Source organism: Aspergillus ruber (assembly GCF_000600275.1).
Source record: "Aspergillus ruber CBS 135680 unplaced genomic scaffold scaffold00036, whole genome shotgun sequence".
Taxonomy (NCBI): Eukaryota; Fungi; Ascomycota; class Eurotiomycetes; order Eurotiales; family Aspergillaceae; genus Aspergillus; species Aspergillus ruber.
The window spans coordinates 171,808-189,947 of record NW_024467332.1 but is presented as its reverse complement, the minus strand read 5'-3'; the positions used below and the strand labels follow the sequence as shown (position 1 = coordinate 189,947).

The following is an 18,140-nucleotide window of genomic DNA, read 5'->3' as shown; positions in this document are numbered from 1 at the left end:
TGGATCTCAGCAGACAATCGCACTCAATGCGTATCCCGCTCTAGACACGTCAAGCGCTGCCATGTATCACTTCGAGTGGTACATCCCTCATGTGGTTTTCTTTGAATTCTCATCCGAGCAATGGGTCGCTATCTCATAATTCGCGGGTAGACTTGCGGTGGCCAGTGTCCCTTGCTGTAGTCGTCTACATCCTGGTTGTTGACCTTTTTATCTTTCACTTTCGCCTTTTTCGTCGTTTCATCTTATAGGGCTCTTCGTCACCCCGCGCTTCGTAGGCAATGCTCTACTTAGAGGTATTAATACTAAGTACTCCGTCTCGACAGCCGTCCGGCCAAAGGTGCTTAGACCTGCCTCGCTTTGCTCTCTCGATGTGCCGATAAGAACAACAAGTTACTAACCTGAGAAGTTAATGTCCAAAAGATTTGAATATCTCGTAACCACTTGGACTCCCGACTCAGTGAATGAAAGACCCTCCTACGATTCACTTAAAACGTCCCCAAGCTAGCTCGTCATGCAAGACAGAGTCGATAGCTCTTGTCCCTCCGAATTCTTCCTGGCTGTACAAGATAAGTCCAGCCTCCGGCACATGTCGTTGAACATTTGATACCTTTGAAAGCAACCGGACTTGAAGACTAGCAGGCTCCTGAGAGGCAAATAAACTGACAGCAGTCAACCAGCCTAGGTCCTTGCAAGGCCGATCCTCCAGCTCGCCTTGAATAGAAGTCCTGGGAAACTGCTGCGATCTGGAAAAGAACATCCACTGACGTTCTTGATCAGATAGCAGGATTCTACAATTCAAAACACCGTACGCATTTACGAGCAAAGAACCAGCTGCTTGAGTGTTCCCATCGAGAATTACGCATCCCACTCCGGTCGTCGAAGCAGGGTGGTCCGAGTCCAGACCAGAGTTGTACCAGGGTCGTGAGATGTGGCTGAAGAATTGCTGGAACGAGCGAAACGACCTTAATTTTGAGATGGGCGAAACTCGCTTTCGCCGTCCATACCAATGACCGAGAAGGGCTGCTAAATGACAAGGCCGATTACAGCATATGGCATCATGGTCATTCGGCACATCCCTGGCCGTTATAGAGGCCAAATAACGTGGCCAATGCATGAAGTGAGACATGGAATTTCAGGACCTAGACGCTGTCCGCGCATCTTCAAACAGGAAGTATGTGAATCCCAGCCTACTAAACATGCCTTGGCACACCCCAGTGATAGGTCATATTCCCGGTTCCAGACTCAATTTACGACCCAGTCTCTATGAATTACCAGAGCCCAGTTTTTCCGAGGGGGGGAGAGCTCTGTATAGGGACAGATTGGTCATGTTCCGTTGTATCCACGAAGACGCATTGCTAGGTCGCTTAGGTCCAATCTAATCCGTTATACTAGCCGCGAAGCCTTGATACACACCATTAATGTACTTCTCGTGGCGCTGAGAGAGATCCCATGGTGCTCCATACTCCAATCAACCAGCCCAGACCCAGACCAGAACATGTTTATTAATCCTCCTTTACGAAATACGCCATAATCACACCATCTATGCATCCCAAAGCAGTCAACTGCCTGACTCGCACGCCAAGATAAGCTATACACCTGAAACCCCGACACGCTTGGCGGACGAACCCCGAAACGAACAGCGCCGACAGAACAACTACATTTAGAAAGTATTAATATACCTGGAATACATCGAAAGTGTCGGTGATTTACGATCCTCTCGAGCGTTTCATGCAGATCGATTTCTGTACCTGCCAAGAACAACATGTTTTGACGCTTTGGCGCTGGGGGGAGTATAAAGCTCTCTCCGGTCTCCGGGTTCTGTGCTATCCAACAACCTTCGTTCACCCTCTTCATTCTCTTTTAATCCGTTTATATTCAAATCAAAGTCTGGCACTTTGACTTCCCTTCGTTGTAATGGCAAACTTCAAATTCCTCGCAGCCCTCGCTACGGGCTACCTTGCTTCTCTCGCGCTGGCCGCTCCCACGGCCACCGTTAGCCATGTCAAGCGTGCCAGCGTCAGTGATGCTGCCTACGGCTACGCTAGCTTGAACGGCGGCACCACCGGTGGTGTTGGCGGTACTACCACGACCGTTTCGTCGTACGCAGAGTTCTCGTCCGCTGTTTCTGGTGATGATGCCAAGATCATCTATGTGGATGGTACTATCAAGGAGAAGGCCGATCAGATCAAGGTTGGAAGCAACACGAGTATCATTGGAAAGGACTCGAATGCCGTGCTTGAGGGCTTTGGACTGTGAGTTTTTTTCATTCCACGCCGGACATAGTCAAGGATGCGCTAATATGAGTAGTATGATCAAGGAAGCTTCCAACGTGATCGTCCGGAACCTGGGCGTGAAGAAGGTTCTGGCTGACAACGGTGATGCTCTCGCTGTCCGTAAGTATTACACCCGGCGAACAGGTGAAGAGGAACTAACGAAATAGAAAAATCCAACAATGTCTGGATCGACCACTGCGACGTCTCTTCTGACCGTGACCACGACAAGGACTACTACGATGGTCTCGTTGATGTATGCACCCTCCATCATGTATCCGAATAAACATGTACTGACAGACCCAGCTCACCCACGCCGCCGACTACGTGACCGTCTCCAACACCTTCATCCACGACCACTGGAAGGCCTCTCTGGTCGGCCACTCGGACAGCAACGGCGACGAGGACAAGGGCCACCTCCGCATCACCTTTGCCGACAACTACTGGTACAACCTGAACTCGCGCGGCCCGTCCTTCCGCTTCGGTACCGGCCACTTGTACAACAACTACTTCGAGGAGGTCAGCGACGGCATCAACACCCGCCAGGGTGCGCAGTTGCTCGTCGAGTCGAACCAGTGGGTCAACGCCAAGAAGCCTTTGTACTCAACCGATGACGGATACGCGGTTGCGAAGGACAATGACTTTGGCGATGGCGAGAACTCTGCCAAGGAGGGTGACCTGACTAGCGTGCCGTATGACTACGAACTTGTTGGATCCGGAAAGGTCCGCGATGCGGTCTATGGTACCGCTGGTCAGACCCTCTCTTTCTAAGCGAGACACAACTGCGAGGTTACATTCTTTTTAAATGGGGCTTGTCGATAGTTCTGCAGGACAGTTGAATTCATTGGAGTGAACTTTCTTTTTTTGCACTGTAACATATCTCAACACTTAAGACTGTTCTTGGTCTTCTTCGCCAGGATCCCAGGTTGTGCCCAGATTCATATAAGCGTTGAGCGCTGAAGCCAAGCATATAGCCGCTAGACATATCAGTATTTGTCATGTACAGTGGAGAGAAAGGAGCATACCGAGAGCACAGCACATTGCGAAATAGCTACCTTGTTCTACCAAAACTCCAGATAGTAGAGGCCCAATGAACGATCCAAGCGTCCAGCCCATACTAGAAATCGACAAGGCACGCGAGTATCCGCCATTGGGTCCGAATATGCCCGGTTGTTTGGATTCGATTTCGTCGACGGCCACTTGAAAACATTAGACTGAACACGAAAATAGGGTAGAGCAACATACTGGTAGCTTCCATGGTCCCTGCTCCATTCAAGGCGCAGATCGTTATTCCAATCAAGGCCACGGTGACTGAATAAATGATATGTCCTCGATAACCTTCGTTGGCCCAGGGGAATCGCTCGTCACCCGGAACACCAAGCAGCCAAGTCAAAGGTGTTAGCACCAGAAATCCAATCGTAATTGGGCGGCGCGTTCCCAGACGATCTTTGACCCAGCCCACTATCGGACTGAGGGGGATACCGGGACTCTGAAGAGCCACGAAAAGCAACCCGGTTTGCGTACTGCCCCAGCTGAATACATCACGAACGTGGAGAGGGAGTGTAGTGTCGAAGCTGGCGGTCAAAATGGCAAAAACGAAGTAGCTGACTGCTCCGGCAACAAATTTGCGATGTTGGAAAAGGGTGATATAGAATCGTAGACCGGTTCGCTCTCGCATCCTGAGCTCAATGGGTACCACCTCAGACGGTTGCGGTTGGAGAAGAGGCGCATTTTCGGGATCCGGAAGGTCGTCTGCATCTGCCGTCACTATAGATTGGTTAGACTTGTAGTTGCGGATGGGAATACAAGTACTCACCAGGTCCCTTGCACTTGTCTTTCGGTCGCTCCAACATCAACAATCGGAGAACAATGTCAATCACGATAACAACAAACGCGCTCGACCAAGCCACCCAGTATCCTCCAAGATCAAAGAGAATACCAGACAACATCGGACCAGCGGATGTGCCCACGGCTACCGCGACAGAAATAAGCCCGTAAACCTTGCCCAGATTCTCCTGCTTGATATTATCCGCGATTGTCGAGAATCCTATCACCCACATAACGGAGCTAGCCAGCGCCTGGACCAATCGGCCGGTAAAGACGGTCACCACTTATATTGTCAGTGAGGGTCTCCTCTGGATTTCTCTTGGAACCCACCAGACATTGATACGGCCAAAGCGAAAGTCCCGATTAGGCAAACGACCAAAGAGGACAACAGCCACACCCGCTTGGTACCGGACTTATCCGCATAGTGACCGATAAAAGGGCTGACGATGACGGAAATCAAGGCGCTCTGGGACAGCAGCGCAAAACTCATGCGCTGGGTGTTATCAGGGTCCAAGCCGATGCGGACTTCGCTCATATAAGGTAGGATTGGCACGATGAAGGTATAAAGGAAGGTATCTGGAGTAAAGCGCAAGGGTCAGCAATCATCATTTGGTCTACAGTCAGAAAAGATCGCACCCGTAAAAAGAGCCATGGCCATAGTAGCGACAATAAAGGCCGACGAGGAGCGCCATCGCGCCGGTTCTTGCGACAACGAAGCGGATGCCATGGCAGTATTGGAGAGAGAAAGCGACACAGCATCAAGAGAAGGAAAGAAAGAGGAACAGAGTCCTTGTGTTCTTTTTGTACGCCATTTCTTCCGGATCTGACGAGTTGCGGCTGAAAGAAACCGACCGAAGCGGATCCGATCGGTGGAGAAAGAGAAGCAAGAATTTATCTGATTCGGGGAGACCGAGTTCAGCTATGGGAATAGTCGAACTGCATCTGCACAGTTTTATTGTGAAAGTTTTGGTGGAGATTGGTTTTGGCTGGACGTAAGGGGAGAGGTAGACTCTACCATCGGAGAAGTCGGGGGCAAGCCTGACACGTGATGTACGATTCAGGAAATCTCGATTTCTGATACAGAGTACACTGTACACCACTATTCTATACAGAGCTCTCTTCCTTTTATCTCTATACAAGAACACTTGGCCAGTTTCTCATATAAGCACGCGGATCCTTAACACATGCAGTGGTTTTATTTAGTCTGCATATGTACGGGGTAGATCCACACTGGTCACAGCTCGTGAGATCAATGTTTCTGACTTATAGATGTCTGTCGAATACCAAATATATGTGAACCTTGAATATATACAGCAATAAAATCCTTATCGTAACGGCATGCAACGTGAACTCGGGCATAATCACAGCAACGTCTCTTGATGGCAAGCCAACTTCCACTCTCCATCCGACCCCTGACTCCATGTCGATGACCCTGTTGCATTATACATCTGGTCCCCCTTGCTGGCCGTGATTTGATATGTGACGACACCTGCCATCAAGTCCAGAATAATCGTCCTTGTGTCTACTAATGAAAATGAGTCGAATCGGTGAAACGGCGGCTGGACAACATCCTCTAACGACGGTTCTGTCCCGTCAATGGTCACGACGGGCTTCTGCGGGAAGATGAAGTTGGCCTCGCGGCTGCTGAGTTTTTCGACGGCTGGAGCTGGGTCGGCAGAGGTGAGGGCTGTCCAGAGAGCACGCTCACGAAGGAGGAGGTCGTCGCGAATTCTTTCGTGGATGCTGGGCATGTTGGTCTGGTTACAGTCAGCTTGGCCTCTTTCTGGATGATGCACCCTTACAGCAGTATGTCTTTCTTACAGTGGTACTTCAATCCTCCGGAGTGTACTGAACAATACTGCTTCTGCTTTATATGCTCGTACCTGGATGGCTGACGTCATGGGCTCGGCAGGCATTGACATCAGGCCATCCGCGGTTGGAACCAATCCTGTCCATGGCTCATGCTTCCAAGAATAGAGGGCTGCATCATAGGGGCCGGGATAGTCGCAGGTTTATTATACTGTCCATGGGAAGGAAAGGGCTCGGGTACAATCGTGATTAAGTGCCATACTATACAACTAATTTTGTGGGGAAGATACCCGGCATGCACTCCACGATCCCAGACACTGATGTCAGGGCTTATGTCATATTCAAATTCTGCTTTTCGGCACAACTGCTATCCAATGGTAGGTAGAGCACCTTTTAAACGCTTTTACATGATGGCAGAGGTAAAATAATTGAACCTAACCCGACCTTCACCGTGTGACTCGGGAACCCCACGCCAGTACACGGCCACGGATGTCGACCAGCAACTTTGACGTGAAGCTATGGGCACCCTTGGCCCGAAGGCGTAGGGGTCGCGTGCACTATTGGCGGCCAGAATTTCCACGATTCTAGCACGCCTAAAGCGTGTCCGGGTCAACAAGAAGGCAAACAGCAATCGAATATGTAGATGATATCGATTGCAGCGTCGCCGTCTAGTCCGCCGCTTCCCTTGCCCGCACTATGTCCAGTGTAATGGATAATCAAATGGTGCGTCTTGCATCGGATGGCCAGTCGCACGGTTCATCAATCTTAGCTCTCGCGGTATTACCAGGGGCGGGGTTGGCTTCATTCGGGGTAGGAGATTACGTTTTGGAGGAGCTGAGTCCACAAATTTGCTCGAGCACGATGAGGCCGAAATTGGAACGTGTGCCATCGTTCACCCAGTGGAAGCGGTGGCTTTGAAGTGTTGATAAAGGACATGGAGTGTCTGTCAACTGTGGACTGTATGGAGCATGGTGGTAACTGCTCATTGGGCTCTAGGCATAGTTGTAACAGCCAAGGTTGCCTTGATGAGGTGGGAGTATACAGATGACTACCTCTATTAGAAGACAAAGATGGAGAGCAACAAGAGAGTTGAAGAGTATGATGTGCATATCTATCGATATTCGCCACTCCGTACAGGGGCAGTACTACATCGAATACACTCACCCCGAAGCATAGCCGAGATACAGCAAAAGCATACTCTTATCTGCTATGGAAGAAAATTATTACGAATCCGTGAAAATTCTACCGGTGGATATTCGGGGTATTAAAATGGAGCTAGCACGAAATCCTAATTGGCCTGACCGTCCAAAACACGCGATAAGCAAATTCAGGAACCACTTTCGGTTCTCGGACCATGAGCGATTTGGCTATTCGAGCATATCAGCAAGCAAGATGGCCGGCGGAACCCGCCGCTCAACGGCTTTAGCTGGAGCTAATATAAATCGCAATACCTCCCTCGAAATGAGGTTTTTCAGCACGATTCCGTGTACCCCTCTGCACTAGCACAATGCGTCTCCCCTCCCTCAGCACTGGGCTCTTGGCCGTCAGCTCGCTATGGACTGCTGTCTCGGCGACGCCCGGCCATGGTGTTCAATTGACTGGCAAGCATAAGATCACTCCCAAGGTCTTTATTGTGTCTATGTTTGCCCCCGAAGCTGAGGCTTGGTGGGGTATTCCCGAGTTCAATCTCCTGGCGCACAACATCACCGTCCCGGGTTTGTCACCTCTCTTCCCGGATGTCCATTGCACGGCCGACTACAGCGTCTGTCAGCTGGTCACCGGCGAAGGCGAGATCAACGCCGCCGTGACTCTGTCCTCGCTCCTATTTTCCCCCATCTTCGATCTCACCCACACCTACTTCTTCGTGGCAGGCATTGCCGGTGTCAACCCGAAGGTGACAACGATCAACTCGGCGACTTTCGCGCGGTACGCCGTGCAGGTTGCACTGCAGTACGAGGTCGACCTGCGAGAGCTTCCCGACAACTGGACGACCAGCTACTTCCCGCAAGGCGCCCAGAAGCCATTCGAGTACCCGACTTCAATTTACGGAACCGAGGTGTTTGAGCTGAACGCTGACCTCCGCTCGATTGCGGCTTCGTTTGCTCGTCGCGCGAATCTTTCCGACTCGACCACTGCCCAGGAATACCGTGCCAAATACGCCACCGACGACGAGGTTTATGTGGCCGGTACCAAGGCGCCATCCGTGGTGGAATGCGACGTCACCACTACCGATGTGTACTTCAGCGGCAGCCTGCTGAGCGACGCCTTCGACAAGACCACCAGCGTGCTCACCAACGGCACCGGTGTGTACTGCTCGACGGCGCAGGAGGACAACGCGACGCTGGAGGCGTTGCTGCGCGCGGCCAAGCACAACCTCACCGATTTCTCGCGTATCATCGTCATGCGCACAGGATCCGACTTTGAGCGCGGATACAAAGGCCAGTCCGCGCTGGACAACCTGCTGTATGCAGAGCAAGGTGCGTTCGAGCCCGCAGTGCAGAACTTGTACAACGCCGGTGTGCAGGTTGTCCAGGGTATCCTGCGTGGGTGGAACACCACCTTCGCTGCTGGCGTTAAGCCCAGCAACTACATCGGTGACATCTTCGGTACCCTGGGTGGCAAGCCGGACTTTGGGCCTGGAAGCGAGCAGGCAAAGGAAGATGCTGGGGCGTTAACCAAGCGCGGAATGGGTCTGACAAAGAGGAGCCGGGGCGTGCGGAGGTAGACATGCACATACCAATGCCATCCAATCTGCTAGGATCTCGTGTATATAACCCCACACACTTACACCAATAATAGTCCATGATATCTGAGTTTATCTGCATATACATTACCGAGGATACGCTTGTTCCCCAGATAAGCAGCCAAATCCGGGGTACATCTTATCATCATGACACACCGATGTAACCTCCCGCACAGGAAGCTCTTCGCGTGGCCACTCATAATGCGACGTTGTTATCTTGATAGTAACTCTGATAGCAATATGTATGTTCTACTAGGATGTCTTATAAGATGCCCGGGCCTATGCCCGGTCCTCTTGGAGTAAATTGTCACCATGGCTTCATATATTCCGGACGATAGCAAAATTGCCAGCCTCGAAACCAGCAAACAAAACAGCCATGATTCATCTGCACCAGGTGTCGTCGAGGATGTGGTCCAAGTGGTCGATCACCAAGCGGAGCGTGCTCTGTGTCGACGATTCGATCTGCGATTGCTTCCATTGCTCGCGTTGATGTGTGAGTTGAGTTCATATCTCGAATTCTACACAATCTACACAAGGTGCTGATGGCGTAGACCTCTTCAACGCCCTCGACAAGGGAAACCTCGGAAATGCAGAAACGGACGGACTCAGCAAAGATCTCAATTTCAAGCCAAATCAGTACAATCTGCTGCTCTCAATTTTCTTCGTCCCGTATGTGATCTTCGCGCCACCGCTGGCAATGCTAGGGAAGAAATTCGGACCAGCGAGAGTCCTGCCAATTCTCATGTTCACCTTTGGCTCGTTCACGCTTTTATCTGCTGCGGCGTATAACTTTGGTGGTCTCTTTGCTATTCGCTGGTTTCTAGGAATGGCCGAATCGGCTTTCCTACCGCTGGTCATCTACTACTTGACCACCTTCTACCGACGGGGCGAGCTGGCGCGGCGACTAGCGATATTCTACGCAGCATCCAACATCGCCAATGCATTTTCCGGGCTGATCGCATTCGGCGTCTTCCAAATCGAAAACTCTAACATCCCCAACTGGCGATACCTCTTCATCATCGAAGGCGGCGTAACAGTCCTCCTCGCTGCCTTCGCATATTGGTATCTTCCCCGCAGCGCAGCCGAGGCAAAGTTCCTCTCCGAAGAGGAGAAGGCGTTGGCCTTTCATCGCATTCAAGTCGATTCAAGCACAGTCGTCAACGAGCCGTTTTGCTTCCGCGATGCAATCCGCATCTTCCGCCATCCAAGCACCTATGTCTTTCTGTGTCTGGAAATATGCACGGGAGTACCCATCCAAGCTGTCAATTTGTTCCTACCTCAGATCGTGCAGCGACTGGGTTTTTCTACCGTCAAGACGAACCTGTATACAGTCGCGCCCAATGTAACCGGCGCTGTGATGTGCGTGATCCTCGCGTTCGCCAGTGACTTCACCCGTCTTCGCTCTCCGTTCATCGCGCTAGCATACCTCCTCACCTTCTCCGGCTTCATGATCTATGCCTCGATTGACAACGTGCACACACAATTGCACGTCGCCTACTTCGCCACCTTCATGATGACATGGGGCACATCCGCACCCTCCGTCCTGCTAAGCACCTGGTACAACAACAACATCGCGCACGAAGGCCGCCGCGTCCTCCTCACCAGTATCGGCGTCCCACTCGCAAACTTAATGGGCCTTGTAAGTAGCAACGTCTTCCGCAGCGAAGATAAACCGAAATATCTCCCAGCCTTGATCACAGTTGGCGTATTTGGTGCGACGGGCGCAACCCTAGCTGGTCTTCTTGGTGGATACATGTGGATGGATAATGTGAGACGGGATCGGAGAGATGGAGTGAAGGTTCGGGCGCTTGATGTCCCTACAGACAGGCTGAGGGATGGGCCAGCGGGGGCTGAATTTCGGTGGTTTTTGTAGATATCTTCACCCCACCTGTGATATATCCGTGCGGACATGTTGGATCCCGCTTGGATCACAACTACGTATATACCTTTCCATTCTTGAATGTATGACGTTAGCTATTCTGCTGTGTATGAGGATGCCATTGGCAACATAATATGTCGGAACCCTACTCCGTACTCCGTACAGAGAACTGAGTTGCGCGCATTAGCGGTGAGCTGAATCGGTCCATGCAAGATAAGCTATTCAGCCACACGCTATTGAAGAACCATACACACACATAACTCAATAATTTAGAGCTGAAGATGCAAGGCCACATGTCCAAAGAATGCCGCCAATCAAGGGATGTCATACAGCACATACATAAACTCGTGTAACCCCCGGTATACCCGGTATATATCCGTCTTACCACGCCTTGGCCACCATGTTTCTATCAACTATCCTCCTATCCTCGATTTCAATACTCAACCAAATCGCGCCCACAATGGCCGCCAACACCGATAACGAACAACTCTCTCCACTCCCCAAACCGACACGTTTCATCACCGGGCACAACTCCGATGCGAAGTCAGTTGTCTATACTGAGGATGGCGCTTCCTGGACCAACCTCGGCGACGATATGGGCTTCTATGTCCCGTACACTACCTCGCGGTTTCCAGTGAACATGACAGATGGGACGGATATTGAAAAGAACAAGGAAGTCACAACCTCCGGAAAACTTGGGCTGGTTAACCCCGGCGGCACAGTGTGTCGATACGTCGACTTTGCACCGGGTAACAAGCCCATCATGCATCAGACTGTCAGCCTGGATTACGGCATTGTGCTCGAGGGAGAGATTGAAATGATCTTGGACTCTGGGGAGAAGAAGCTGCTGAAACGCGGGGATATCGCTATCCAACGGGGCACGATGCATGCGTGGAGCAACCCCAGTAAGACGGAGTGGGCAAGAATACTGTTTGTTCTGCAGGCGAGCGAGAATATTGTTATTGATGGAAAGGTGTTGAAAGAGGATATCCCATCGGAGGCACACATTCAGCCAAGCCAGTGATCTCGTTCAGACTATGTACACGGGTTATATTATACAGTAATGACAACCTTGCCAAAGTGGCTTCCACTGTACAAGAAGTTGAAGGCCTCCTTGGCTTCATCGAAGGAAAACACCCGGTTCACCACGGGCCGGATCTGGTGCTTCTCGTAGAATTTAATCATCTCCTCGAATCGGTCCTTGGGTCCGTTGATGATGCCCTTGAGAGTCACGTTTCTCCGCAATGCAAGCACGTTGACATTCGTGCGGTCCTCGGGCTCATCCACCTTTCCGGAGAGATAGCCAATGCAGTCAATGAGACCTCCAAAGGCAATGCAGTCGAAGCTCTTCTTCAATGTTTTTGCGCCACCAGTTTCGAGGACGATATCCGCACCGTGGTTGTTGGTCACCTCCATCACGGTTTTTTCCCAATCGGGGTTTGTGCGGTAGTTGATCGTGTAGTCGGCGCCAAGCTCCTTTGCCTGAGCAAGTTTCTCGTCGGAGGACGATGTAATGATCACTGTCTCGGCATCAGTATAGTCCGGCAGTAACCAGAAGTGACGTACCCTTAGCTCCCGCAGCCTTCGCAATCTGTAACCCCGCAATCGAAACACCGCCCGTTCCCTGCAGTAGCACATACTCCCCCGCACCACCATCCTGACCCATTGGTCTCATCCCATTAATCGACATCCAAGCCGTAACAGGGGCAATCGGCAATGTCGCCGCCTCTGTATCACTCAGGTACTCCGGTGCCTTGACCAGTCCACGCGCGGGGAACACTCTATGCGACGCTAGCACACCATCCAACGGAAGCCCCAATCCCGACGCGAGTTCCTTCTCAGTGACCTGGCCGGTCAGGTGATCGGGGAGGAAGGGAGAGAGGACGCGGTCGCCGGTCTTGAGGGTTGTTACGCCGTCGCCGACCTGTGTGACTACTCCGCACGAATCCGAGCAGGGGACGATAGACTCATCCTGGCCGATGGATTTGTGATGGGTGTATTCGCCATTGCAGACTGCTGCAGTCAGATCATGTCCCTATTCCTGCTTACGGGGCAATCGATTGGTTGCTTACCTTCTGTGTCACGGTAGTTCAGCGAGACAGCGCGGATCTCTACGAGGACCTCTCCTTTGCCGGGTGTGGGGATGGTGCCTTCCTGGAGCTGCAGCGTGTCGAGACCCTTCAGGGTTGTCACCCATTTCTTGACGGACATGATGCTGGATAGTACTCTTCTATTGTACTCTGAGTATGTTTAGGAAACGGAAAATAACAATTGAGGACATGCTGGTCATTGTTGGAGACAATTAATAATGTCGGTGCCCCACTAAACCAGAAATGACATGATTCATGCTTCAAGGTGGAGAGGACGTTTAGGCTAGTCATGCTCAGTCATATCAAATATATGCGAAAGAGACCCTCCCTGTTCCCTTCATAACCATATGTCCGCGCCTCATACTTTGCGTTTTCAGTCGCCAGGTAGATTCTCACATGTGTCTCCATCAACGTACTCCCAGGCTTTTTCCATTACCTTTCAATCATCAAGCCGGCGCCGGTCTCACGTCATATAGGCCGATTTTCGTAATGGTGCCTGGGAGGGAGGGAAAGTGAACTCGCTACCAGGCTGCGAAGCGTATGTCCGACGTTAACCATCCTCCGGTCCAGAGTCAGAATCCGGATAGCAGGGCTGCATTCGGGAGAATTACCGGTTTCGCCAGAAAAGGTTCCGCTACAACGTGCCCTCGAAACACCATGGATCATAGAACTAGCCTATATAGCAGTCCTGCAGGTGCTAACGAGATCAAACCCGAGAGGAATAAGGGTAGCATCTCGAGGAAGCGGAACTAGCAGAGGATGGCGTACGTATCAATATATCTCACTGCTCGAGCTTGTTAAGCAAACAAACCCAGGGATGCGGACGCAAGAAAAGCCTTCCGTCTAAGTATGCTTGTGTACCTCCAATTGCAGGGTTACCGTGAGGACATCGCAGCTGAGAGGAATTTGAACGAGAAGGCGAAGGAGGTGTATTTAGCAGCGCAGGAACACAAGAATGAGGCTGCTAGAGCGGGGTGGCAGCGTGTACTTCCTCTTGCAGTTGGATACCTCAGATGAAGCATGTCTAAAGTAAAGTACACTGCAGAAGTGCCTGACAATCAGCCTTACTGGGGCAGAATCATGTGATTGGTACCGGATCTACACTCTTATCTCCGTTGTCGCATTGCAACATAAACAACTCCCATCACCATCCCAATAACAACTACAACGCCCATCGAAATGGAGGAACAGCATCAGAAGAACCCTCTATCACAAGAGAAACAATCCCCAGTCTCAACCAGTATGTACATAGCGATCAAGCCAACGGCGAACACACTGCTAACCATCCAGCCACCGATGCGCCGCAGATAATCGCCCATCGGGGCTTCAAGCGAAAATACCCCGAGAACTCCCTATCCTCGTTCAGAGGCGCCGTCGAGGCAGACAGTAATGCGATCGAGTTGGACCTAGCGTTGTCCAAGGACGATGTTGTCGTGATATCCCATGTTCGTCATCTAGGCAACTACATATCGCGACAGTGTACACTGTACTAACAAGGACAGGATGCCTCGCTAAAACGCTGCTTCGGGGTGAACAAAAAAGTCGCCAAGTGTGATTACGAGTACCTGAAAACTGTGACCATGATCCAGGAACCGCATGAGCCGGTTCCACGGTTATACGAACTACTCCAATATCTGGCGCAGCCGGAGGCGGCGCATATTTGGGCTTTTCTTGATGTCAAGGTATCTCCACCTACTTCTCCTAAATTTATGGAATAGTGTACTGACATGAAAAGCTCACAAATGATGCTGTCGCGATAATCCCGCAAATCGCCAAAACCATCGCCTCCGTCCCACCCGCAGAGAACAAACCATGGCACACCCGTCTCATCATCGGCGCTTGGTCTTCAGCCTTTATACCCCAATGCATCACCCATCTTCCAGAATTCCCGTTATCGCTCGTTTGCTTCGACCTTCACGCCGCGCGTCGATTTTTCCCGCTTCCGAACCTCGTGGCCTACAATGTCAATCAACAGGTACTGATGGGTCCATTGGGACGGGGGTTCTTGGAGGATGCGCACAAGGCAGGAAAGAAAGTGTTTGTCTGGACACCAAACGATGAAAGCGCTATTCAATGGTGCATCCGAAAACGCGTCGATGGTGTGGTTACCGACGATCCCGAGCTATGTCGGCAGCTCATAGGCACGACAGACCCGTCTGCTGGATCGGACGCGATCACATTTAGCCAGAAGACCGAGATTCTGACCATTTCACTACTAGTTGCGCTGTTTGGGTGGTTGTTCAGACTCAAATTCCTGCCAAGGGTGAAGGTTGACGCACCACAGAAGGCCAAACCGCCTTCTCATTGATATTGAACACAGGAGTATATTGGGATAGATAGACATTGCTCCATTAACTATTACCCATGCCAACCTGACCTTTTGTTTAATCGCCGCTGTTGGACCTGTACATAATCTCCAAACATAACCGACATTATATACAATAGAAGGCATGGTATACATGAGACTGAAACATTTCAACCAAACGTGTGCAAAAATAAAAGAAATGGGTATACATGCACGAAAGTAACTCCACTAGGAAGGTATGTCAAAAAGGAAACGAAAACTGATGTACCGGATCAGTTAAAAAATGTAAGATAAAAGAAAGCCGTCATAGTAGAAGGGAAAGGCTTGGTCAAATGGTCGAAAATGAAATCATATCATCATAAGCCTGGTCGTCCGCCGCTCAGGGAACCGCTTCGCACCAGGCGGAGGTCCATACGCAGGGCCGTACGCAGGACCAAACGCACCAGGTGGTCCCAGCATATCAGGGCCTATAGGAGGAACCATAGGCGGAGGTGGACGCCGTCCAGGGCCAGGCGGGAAGGGAGGACGGCCCATCGGACCCGGACCAGGACCCATAGGGCCAGGGGGTCCATACGGGTCTGGCGGTCGCGACAAAGGCGATGAGGGCATTGTTGGACGACGGAATCGAGGAGGCGGCACGGATGCTGCGGCTCTGCGGGCGTCGCGCTCGCAGTAGACTTGTCCGTTCCATTCGAAGTACTCGCCCTTGAGGTTGATGTTGCAGGTACGACAGGTGAGACAGTCAGGGTGGAACTTGCGGCGGTCGCTGGGACCGCGGCCCATTCGTTCATCGGTTTCTAGGTATTGACCCTCGATGCCGGCGTTGCATGTGCTGCATAGGGAGCCGTTCAGCTCGTGGTAGTGTTGGGCGCAGTAGGGCTTGTTCTGGAGGACGTAGAAGTCTGCTGTCTGGAAGGGAATGCGGCAGTAGCAGCACGCAAAACAATCGCGGTGGTAACGGCCTGTGAGTCTACCATCTGCCGATGAGACTGACTTGCCAAAGATGGCCTCTCCGCATCCACGGCAGCGGCCCTTGGAGCGTGGGGCACGAGGTGGAGCGAGTGCAATGGCTTCTGGGCGTTCCTTTACTGGTGATACTGGTGATTGTTCGTCTGAAGGGGACTCAACGGAATTCTCAGAACGCGGAGACTGTTGATCGGAAACAAGAGATAAGCTGCCTTGAGAGAGAGCCGGGTCGGTAGGTGAATCCGGTGGCTGGAGGAAATTAGAGAGCTTTGGTGGTTCGAGAGGGCTGCCCGATTGAGAGGCGTCCTCCAGCATCGGGAACGGAGATGGTTGATCGTGGTGGTTCTGGTTTTCCTCAACAACGGGCCCGAGTCTGCTAGCTTCTGATGCCTTGCGTCGCGATAAGCTCGTTTCTGATGGGAGGCTGGACAGAGAAGTTCCGCTTCGTGATTCAGACGGCGAGAACTCTGAAGAGACCGTTGAGCTCTCTGTAGTATGTCCTGCGTCGTCCAAACCCAGCGCACGGGCAAAGTTTGACACGGAATTGCCCCCCTCACTGGCATCGGAGTTCTTCCTCCGGTTGCCTTCGTCAATCGAAAGGTTATTCGGGTGCAAGTAATGGCTGGAACCTGAAGGTTGACGCGCACCATGATATTGGGCGGTGAATGGTTCCCTAGAATCGCGGAATCTGTCGACGGACGGAGCAGGGGAGTGGGAGCTCTGGGATGGTGACCGCTGCGAATAGAGTTGGCCAGAACGGCTCTCGGAGCGGGAGTGAAAAGAGAAATCCAACTGTTCGCTATCGCTGGGACGATGAATTGCGGCCTCGCGATTGCTCTTTTCAGAAACTCCAAAGTCGAATCCACCGTATGATGAATCATGCTGCTCATTATGGTATGCGGCGTCTTCCTCCCCGAGCTCCTGATGCGTTGGCGTTGGGTTCTCGGTTAACGTCTCGAGAGGCGCGGATCTTGAAAGAAGTCCATCATCAAAGAACGCCTGCGGATCGCGAGCCACGCTTCCAAATGATGGTCGTCGACTGGACATCATTGTCGAACGCTTCGACCCATTGTCGTACTTGATGCTTGCCGTCCCATAGCTGCTCCTACTGTCCAGTGAATCACCACGCCTGTGAAAGAAATCCGGGAGCGGCGCCACATCGTCAGCGACATCATCAGCGAAGTTGTCATCCTTTGGTAATGGCGGTGGTGGTGGCAGAGAACGTTCTCTATCGATGGGAGCTGGTCGTGCGCTCATGGGTCCTTGATCCTGATCCGCATAAGGAGAGTGTGGGATTGAAACTGGCGGCGCTGAGCCGAGAGGTTGCATATTGGCCAGGGCACCGGGTCGTCGGTTAGACATTGAACGAGGTAATGGGAATGCTGGGATGCCTTTGCCCCAGTCAGGCGATGGTGGTTCAGAAGGGATTGGTATTGTGTTGCTTCGCTGTAAACCATAGGGAGGGCTTTGATTTGAGCTGGGAGTATCATCATTGTTGCTTCCTGTTGATTGCAAAAAGGGACGATCTGGACTGTATCAGCCGACTGGCACAACAAGAAAACCTTGATTTCACTTACTGGCCATTAAGGGATCTATCCGCGGTAATGGTTTCTCCCATGAATACCCTGGCGGGGGAGTAGGGTCAGATTTCGGAGGAGGTGCTGGGGGCGTTGGCGAGGATCCTTGGTCTATACGATCAGTACCTAAACAGCGACAGAGGCAAAGAGAGATGAAGGAGGGGATTACCATGGCAGACATGATCCCCCATGGCAGAAATATCGACACCAATGCCGCAATTAGAGCATTTTATTGTGGGCAGCACGCCCGCATCGACGACAGCCATGTCGTCGACTGGCACTGAAGAATGTGATGTCTCTTAAAGTATGCTAACTATAGTCGATGCATGAAGAGTGACATCTGCCAGGGGCGTGTTTGATCTGTCCGACAGGCCGGGGCCCTCCTCGCGTCTGGGCACTTCTGCAGCCAATCGGTAGCTATGCGACTGATCTTAATATGAAGCGTTATATCTGGGGAGTGGGATATTGAAGAATAAAAGTAGTGTTGAAACAGTTGCGATAGTTATGAGAGAAAGAAGAAAGAGAATACCGCTGGATAGACGATAAGAACTGCGAGTGGAGACGATGGTGCAAAAGACACCATAGAGTCAAGGCCCTCGTGTGGACAGATGACGATCAAGGAAAAAACAATGTCTCCAACACGCGTTCTGCGGTATTATTAGTGGGATTTGGAG

The 18,140-nt window shown here is 51.6% G+C and overlaps 10 protein-coding genes across 10 annotated transcripts; 6 read left to right on the top strand and 4 right to left on the bottom strand.

The window, feature by feature from the left end:
* The first annotated feature begins 1,647 nt into the window (after window positions 1-1,647).
* Window positions 1,648-3,214, top strand: EURHEDRAFT_247925 (pectate lyase family protein). The gene is made up of 4 exons (XM_040778093.1): window positions 1,648-2,252; window positions 2,308-2,393; window positions 2,441-2,526; window positions 2,577-3,214. Exons 1-4 carry the CDS (start codon window positions 1,915-1,917, stop codon window positions 3,039-3,041), a joined length of 975 nt encoding a protein of 324 aa, XP_040635033.1. The 5' UTR covers window positions 1,648-1,914; the 3' UTR covers window positions 3,042-3,214.
* Window positions 3,159-4,824, bottom strand: EURHEDRAFT_465125 (putative MFS multidrug transporter; the record flags this gene model as incomplete). Its single annotated transcript, XM_040785003.1, has 6 exons — window positions 3,159-3,247; window positions 3,296-3,469; window positions 3,516-4,028; window positions 4,087-4,380; window positions 4,428-4,673; window positions 4,734-4,824. 6 exons carry the CDS (start codon window positions 4,822-4,824, stop codon window positions 3,159-3,161), a joined length of 1,407 nt encoding a protein of 468 aa, XP_040635032.1.
* A 376-nt stretch (window positions 4,825-5,200) lies between these two features.
* Window positions 5,201-5,854, bottom strand: EURHEDRAFT_416588 (nuclear transport factor 2 family protein). The gene has a single exon (XM_040783000.1). The coding sequence runs from the start codon at window positions 5,846-5,848 to the stop codon at window positions 5,459-5,461; it is 390 nt and encodes a 129-aa protein (XP_040635031.1). The 5' UTR covers window positions 5,849-5,854; the 3' UTR covers window positions 5,201-5,458.
* A 380-nt stretch (window positions 5,855-6,234) lies between these two features.
* EURHEDRAFT_416586 (uncharacterized protein) lies at window positions 6,235-7,044 on the top strand. The gene has a single exon (XM_040782999.1). It carries the CDS (start codon window positions 6,603-6,605, stop codon window positions 6,822-6,824), a length of 222 nt encoding a protein of 73 aa, XP_040635030.1. The 5' UTR covers window positions 6,235-6,602; the 3' UTR covers window positions 6,825-7,044.
* Window positions 7,045-7,173: 129 nt separating this feature from the next.
* EURHEDRAFT_416585 (purine-nucleoside phosphorylase) lies at window positions 7,174-8,858 on the top strand. Its single transcript, XM_040782998.1, has one exon. The coding sequence runs from the start codon at window positions 7,414-7,416 to the stop codon at window positions 8,629-8,631; it is 1,218 nt and encodes a 405-aa protein (XP_040635029.1). The 5' UTR covers window positions 7,174-7,413; the 3' UTR covers window positions 8,632-8,858.
* Window positions 8,859-9,030: 172 nt separating this feature from the next.
* Window positions 9,031-10,527, top strand: EURHEDRAFT_487325 (putative MFS transporter). The gene is made up of 2 exons (XM_040785580.1): window positions 9,031-9,142; window positions 9,201-10,527. The coding sequence occupies exons 1-2, from the start codon at window positions 9,139-9,141 to the stop codon at window positions 10,520-10,522; spliced, it is 1,326 nt and encodes a 441-aa protein (XP_040635028.1). The 5' UTR covers window positions 9,031-9,138; the 3' UTR covers window positions 10,523-10,527.
* Window positions 10,528-10,988: 461 nt separating this feature from the next.
* Window positions 10,989-11,552, top strand: EURHEDRAFT_389665 (cupin domain-containing protein; the record flags this gene model as incomplete). The annotated part of the gene is made up of 1 exon (XM_040779791.1): window positions 10,989-11,552. One exon carries the CDS (start codon window positions 10,989-10,991, stop codon window positions 11,550-11,552), a length of 564 nt encoding a protein of 187 aa, XP_040635027.1.
* Window positions 11,553-11,566: 14 nt separating this feature from the next.
* On the bottom strand, window positions 11,567-13,062 carry EURHEDRAFT_247803 (zinc-dependent alcohol dehydrogenase family protein). The gene is made up of 3 exons (XM_040778092.1): window positions 12,601-13,062; window positions 12,095-12,541; window positions 11,567-12,048 (listed from the first exon to the last, which is right to left on the bottom strand). The coding sequence occupies exons 1-3, from the start codon at window positions 12,737-12,739 to the stop codon at window positions 11,582-11,584; spliced, it is 1,053 nt and encodes a 350-aa protein (XP_040635026.1). The 5' UTR covers window positions 12,740-13,062; the 3' UTR covers window positions 11,567-11,581.
* A 701-nt stretch (window positions 13,063-13,763) lies between these two features.
* Window positions 13,764-15,113, top strand: EURHEDRAFT_416583 (glycerophosphodiester phosphodiesterase). Its single transcript, XM_040782997.1, has 4 exons — window positions 13,764-13,858; window positions 13,909-14,063; window positions 14,121-14,300; window positions 14,354-15,113. The coding sequence occupies exons 1-4, from the start codon at window positions 13,798-13,800 to the stop codon at window positions 14,924-14,926; spliced, it is 969 nt and encodes a 322-aa protein (XP_040635025.1). The 5' UTR covers window positions 13,764-13,797; the 3' UTR covers window positions 14,927-15,113.
* Window positions 15,114-15,271: 158 nt separating this feature from the next.
* Window positions 15,272-17,732, bottom strand: EURHEDRAFT_518502 (uncharacterized protein; the record flags this gene model as incomplete). The annotated part of the gene is made up of 3 exons (XM_040786686.1): window positions 15,272-17,415; window positions 17,467-17,577; window positions 17,636-17,732. 3 exons carry the CDS (start codon window positions 17,730-17,732, stop codon window positions 15,272-15,274), a joined length of 2,352 nt encoding a protein of 783 aa, XP_040635024.1.
* Between the last annotated feature and the right edge of the window lie 408 nt (window positions 17,733-18,140).

Bases quoted from the DNA above. Each gene is read 5' to 3' on its own strand.
- EURHEDRAFT_416586 (XM_040782999.1), top strand. From the start codon at position 6,603: ATGTCCAGTGTAATGGATAATCAAATGGTGCGTCTTGCATCGGATGGC.
- EURHEDRAFT_416588 (XM_040783000.1), bottom strand. From the start codon at position 5,848: ATGCCCAGCATCCACGAAAGAATTCGCGACGACCTCCTCCTTCGTGAG.
- EURHEDRAFT_247925 (XM_040778093.1), top strand. From the start codon at position 1,915: ATGGCAAACTTCAAATTCCTCGCAGCCCTCGCTACGGGCTACCTTGCT. The intron at 2,394-2,440 runs GTAAGTATTACA...CTAACGAAATAG, and splicing joins CGGTGATGCTCTCGCTGTCC to AAAAATCCAACAATGTCTGG. The intron at 2,527-2,576 runs GTATGCACCCTC...TGACAGACCCAG, and splicing joins ACTACGATGGTCTCGTTGAT to CTCACCCACGCCGCCGACTA.
- EURHEDRAFT_416583 (XM_040782997.1), top strand. From the start codon at position 13,798: ATGGAGGAACAGCATCAGAAGAACCCTCTATCACAAGAGAAACAATCC. The intron at 14,064-14,120 runs GTTCGTCATCTA...TAACAAGGACAG, and splicing joins ATGTTGTCGTGATATCCCAT to GATGCCTCGCTAAAACGCTG. The intron at 14,301-14,353 runs GTATCTCCACCT...TGACATGAAAAG, and splicing joins GGGCTTTTCTTGATGTCAAG to CTCACAAATGATGCTGTCGC.
- EURHEDRAFT_247803 (XM_040778092.1), bottom strand. From the start codon at position 12,739: ATGTCCGTCAAGAAATGGGTGACAACCCTGAAGGGTCTCGACACGCTG. The intron at 12,542-12,600 runs GTAAGCAACCAA...TGACTGCAGCAG, and splicing joins GAACTACCGTGACACAGAAG to TCTGCAATGGCGAATACACC. The intron at 12,049-12,094 runs GTACGTCACTTC...ATGCCGAGACAG, and splicing joins GAAGGCTGCGGGAGCTAAGG to TGATCATTACATCGTCCTCC.
- EURHEDRAFT_416585 (XM_040782998.1), top strand. From the start codon at position 7,414: ATGCGTCTCCCCTCCCTCAGCACTGGGCTCTTGGCCGTCAGCTCGCTA.